The 3,605-nt window shown below is 52.8% G+C and overlaps 1 protein-coding gene across 1 annotated transcript in view; it reads left to right on the forward strand.

Annotated features, from left to right (window-relative positions):
• The window catches only part of ADAR (adenosine deaminase, RNA specific), a 16,729-nt gene extending 14,066 nt beyond the window's left edge, over window positions 1-2,663 (forward strand). Inside the window, exons 12-14 of the mRNA XM_018570081.1 lie at window positions 362-474; window positions 557-681; window positions 2,383-2,663. Coding sequence (XP_018425583.1) covers window positions 362-474; window positions 557-681; window positions 2,383-2,620 — 476 coding nt within the window. The 3' untranslated portion in view covers window positions 2,621-2,663. The remainder of the gene's footprint in view (window positions 1-361; window positions 475-556; window positions 682-2,382) is intronic.
• Window positions 2,664-3,605: the final 942 nt, after the last annotated feature.

The following is a 3,605-nucleotide window of genomic DNA, read 5'->3' on the forward strand; positions in this document are numbered from 1 at the left end:
TATAAAAAAAAAAAAACCTTTCGGTTTGGTCCTGACAATATTTTTTAGTTTCGGTTTTAACATTTCCATTTCGGTGCACCTCTAGTTCTTGGTATAGACGGGACAGGTTTTAGTCGCTCTCAGTGGGATCTGTACGGCATGCAGTCGTGACCTGCCCATTGTGACTTGGCTATACAAATCGCTGCTCTTGGGTCGCACAGCACTGTCCCTCATGCAGATCAGTACTCCTGTACCATTGTGTTTTGTCTGTATTCTGGTCGGTTTGCGGAATAGCTCTGCTTTGTTCTGTGTCCGTTCCTACCACCTCCGGGGTCATGCGGCCCCTTTCGTCACATCGCCAACCTCTGATTCTGTGTTTCAGGTTACCTGTTCAGTAAGGGACACCTCACTCGAGCGATCTGCTGCCGGATGTCACGGGACGGGGAAGGTTTTCAGCAACAGTTGCCGGACCTCTACATTGTCAACCATCCAGAGGTCAGTCGTTTCATCGGGTTAGGGTTCTTTACATTCCCCTGTTGGGTCTTTGCCCCGTTTTAACGTCCTCTGGTCCTTGCAGGTCGGTCGCGTCAGCGTATATGACTCTCACCGGCAGACTGGGAAGACGAAGGAGTCCAGCGTGAACTGGTGTCTGGCTGACGAAGAAGTTGAAGTTTTGGATGGTACAAAGGGGAAAATTGAGGGGTAAGTGATGGGGATCACGTGGGGGATAGGGGTAAGTGATGGGGATCATGTGGGGATAGGGGTAAGTGATGGGGATCACGTGGGGGATAGGGGTAAGTGATGGGGATCACGTGGGGGATAGGGGTAAGTGATGGGGATCACGTGGGGGATAGGGGTAAGTGATGGGGATCACGTGGGGGATAGGGGTAAGTGATGGGGATCACGTGGGGGATAGGGGTAAGTGATGGGGATCACGTGGGGGATAGGGGTAAGTGATGGGGATCACGTGGGGGATAGGGGTAAGTGATGGGGATCACGTGGGGGATAGGGGTAAGTGATGGGGATCACGTGGGGGATAGGGGTAAGTGATGGGGATCACGTGGGGGATAGGGGTAAGTGATGGGGATCACGTGGGGGATAGGGGTAAGTGATGGGGATCACGTGGGGGATAGGGGTAAGTGATGGGGATCACGTGGGGGATAGGGGTAAGTGATGGGGATCACGTGGGGGATAGGGGTAAGTGATGGGGATCACGTGGGGGATAGGGGTAAGTGATGGGGATCACGTGGGGGATAGGGGTAAGTGATGGGGATCACGTGGGGGATAGGGGTAAGTGATGGGGATCACGTGGGGGATAGGGGTAAGTGATGGGGATCACGTGGGGGATAGGGGTAAGTGATGGGGAAATGTGGATCGGGGGACGGATAGGGGTTAGTGATGGGGAAGGGGGAGTGGGTAAGTGAGGAATAAATCATGAACACCAGCTCTCCCTGCGACTGTCTTGATGGCACAGGGAATGCTTGTTAATGAACCTTAAGATATAGATCAGTGATGGGAAACCTCAGCACTACAGCTGTTGTGGAACTACAAGTCCCATCAGGCAGTGCAAGACTGACAGCCACATGCATGACTACCAGAGGCATCATGGGATCTGTAGTTTCATCACAGCTGGAGTGCCAAGGTTGCCTATCTAATATAGAAGTTCAGCATGTGAACATCTGCCCTCAGACACAGGAGGTGTACAGACCCGGGAACTCAGCACAGAGATGGTGGGAGACCCTCATAATGGGCACAGCAGGTGTACAGACCCAGGAACTCAGCACAGGGATGGTGGGAGCTCCTCATAATGGGCACAGCAGGCGTACAGACCCTGGAACTCAGCACAAGGATGGTGGGAACCCCTTATAATGGGCACAGCAGGTGTACAGACCCGGGAACTCAGCACAGGGATGGTGGGAGCCCCTCATAATGGGCACAGCAGGTGTACAGACCCGGGAACTCAGCACAGGGATGGTGGGAGCCCCTCATAATGGGCACAGCAGGTGTACAGACCCGGGAACTCAGCACAGGGATGGTGGGAGCCCCTCATAATGGGCACAGCGGGTGTACAGACCCGGGAACTCAGCACAGGGATGGTGGGAGCCCCTCATAATGAGCACAGCGGGTGTACAGACCCGGGAACTCAGCACAGGGATGGTGGGAGCCCCTCATAATGGGCACAGCAGGTGTACAGATCCGGGAACTCAGCACAGGGATGGTGGGAGCCCCTCATAATGGGCACAGCGGGTGTATAGACCCGGGAACTCAGAAGGTCTTTCAGACTCCCATGTTGCCTTCTATGAAGTCCCCTCTAGATGTCAGTGTTTGAATGTCTTGTATCATCTGAATGGATCTTTGCCTGAATTTGGGACTCCTGTGAATGACTCCGCCTCCTTTCCCCAGGGGAAAACTCGACGTCTCCCGCGTCTCCAAACACCACATGTTCGCCCTGTACCAAAAACTTTGCTCGTCGCACAACCGCCAAGACCTCCAAGAGTACACCTCCTACAGCGACATCAAGGCCGCGGCCACCACCTACCAGACGGTGAAGGGACTGTTCTTCAGATCCTTACAAGAGATGGGCTACGGAAACTGGATCAGCAAACCACAAGAAGAGAAGAATTTTAACTTGACGGCGTAACGATCAGCAAATCTGTTTTTTGTTTTTGTTTTTTTGTAAAGGAATGTCAAAAGTAAAAAACAAGGCAGTGCCCTTTGTATTATTTTCCTGATTTTTGCAGCTCTGCCCTCCGACACTAAAGGACGGTGCTGGACGGAAAGTTTTTTTGTTTTGTTTTCGGCTCCCTGCCGCGTGCAGCGTCTGGTCGGCGTAGACCTGTAAGCCTCCGGCATGCACCGGCTTCAGCTTGTATATGAGCGGCGTGTACAGCGAGCTTTGTAGAGCCTTTTAAAGAAGTCTTCAGCCCCAATTTGGGGAGGTTAAAGCTGAACTCCAGCCTTCACCTTTTATGTTGCCCACACTTGTAGCAAGTCCTTTCCCCGAGCTGAAACTGATTCCTCTCAATTCCCTGCGAACTTGCATCTCCACAATATAACCCTTTAAAGCTGCAGCAGCCTGACTTTTATTACCTGTCTGACTTCAATCATTCTCATTCCCCTCTCCTCCTGATCCATGCCGTCTTTGCCCTTCACAGCGATTGGCTTTCCTCTGCCATCAATCCTCATTCTATGTGGCTGTGATCTGTAGGGTTGGCGTTAGTCACTGCACTGCTGTTCCCCAGCGTTATATGAAAGGACACAAAACCCGCATCCCTTTTACATGTGTGTGGCCCCTGGGTGGTGCAGGCTTTAGTTGCACAATCTGCTGATCATTTGCTTGAATACACTCCATTAGTGTAAAGGTGGCCGTACACTGTACCAGTTTCAGCTTGTTCTTGAGGAGCCACCTGTGGGCGCCTTTCGAGGAGCCGCCTGTGGGCGCCTTTCGAGGAGCCGCCTGTGGGCGCCTTTCGAGGAGCCGCCTGTCAGTTGATCAAAGGAGCCGGTTGGAAGATCTTCATAGGCACAAAGCTGGCAACCAATGAGCTGCCAACTCTGGCCGCTGTCAGATTACAAAGGAAGCAGCAGGGATGCCACATCGAACGCACTCGTAGTGTTGATGGAGG

This window comes from Nanorana parkeri, unplaced genomic scaffold (genome assembly GCF_000935625.1).
Source record: "Nanorana parkeri isolate BGI_ZX_2015 unplaced genomic scaffold, ASM93562v1 scaffold1452, whole genome shotgun sequence".
NCBI classification, from domain to species: Eukaryota; Metazoa; Chordata; class Amphibia; order Anura; family Dicroglossidae; genus Nanorana; species Nanorana parkeri.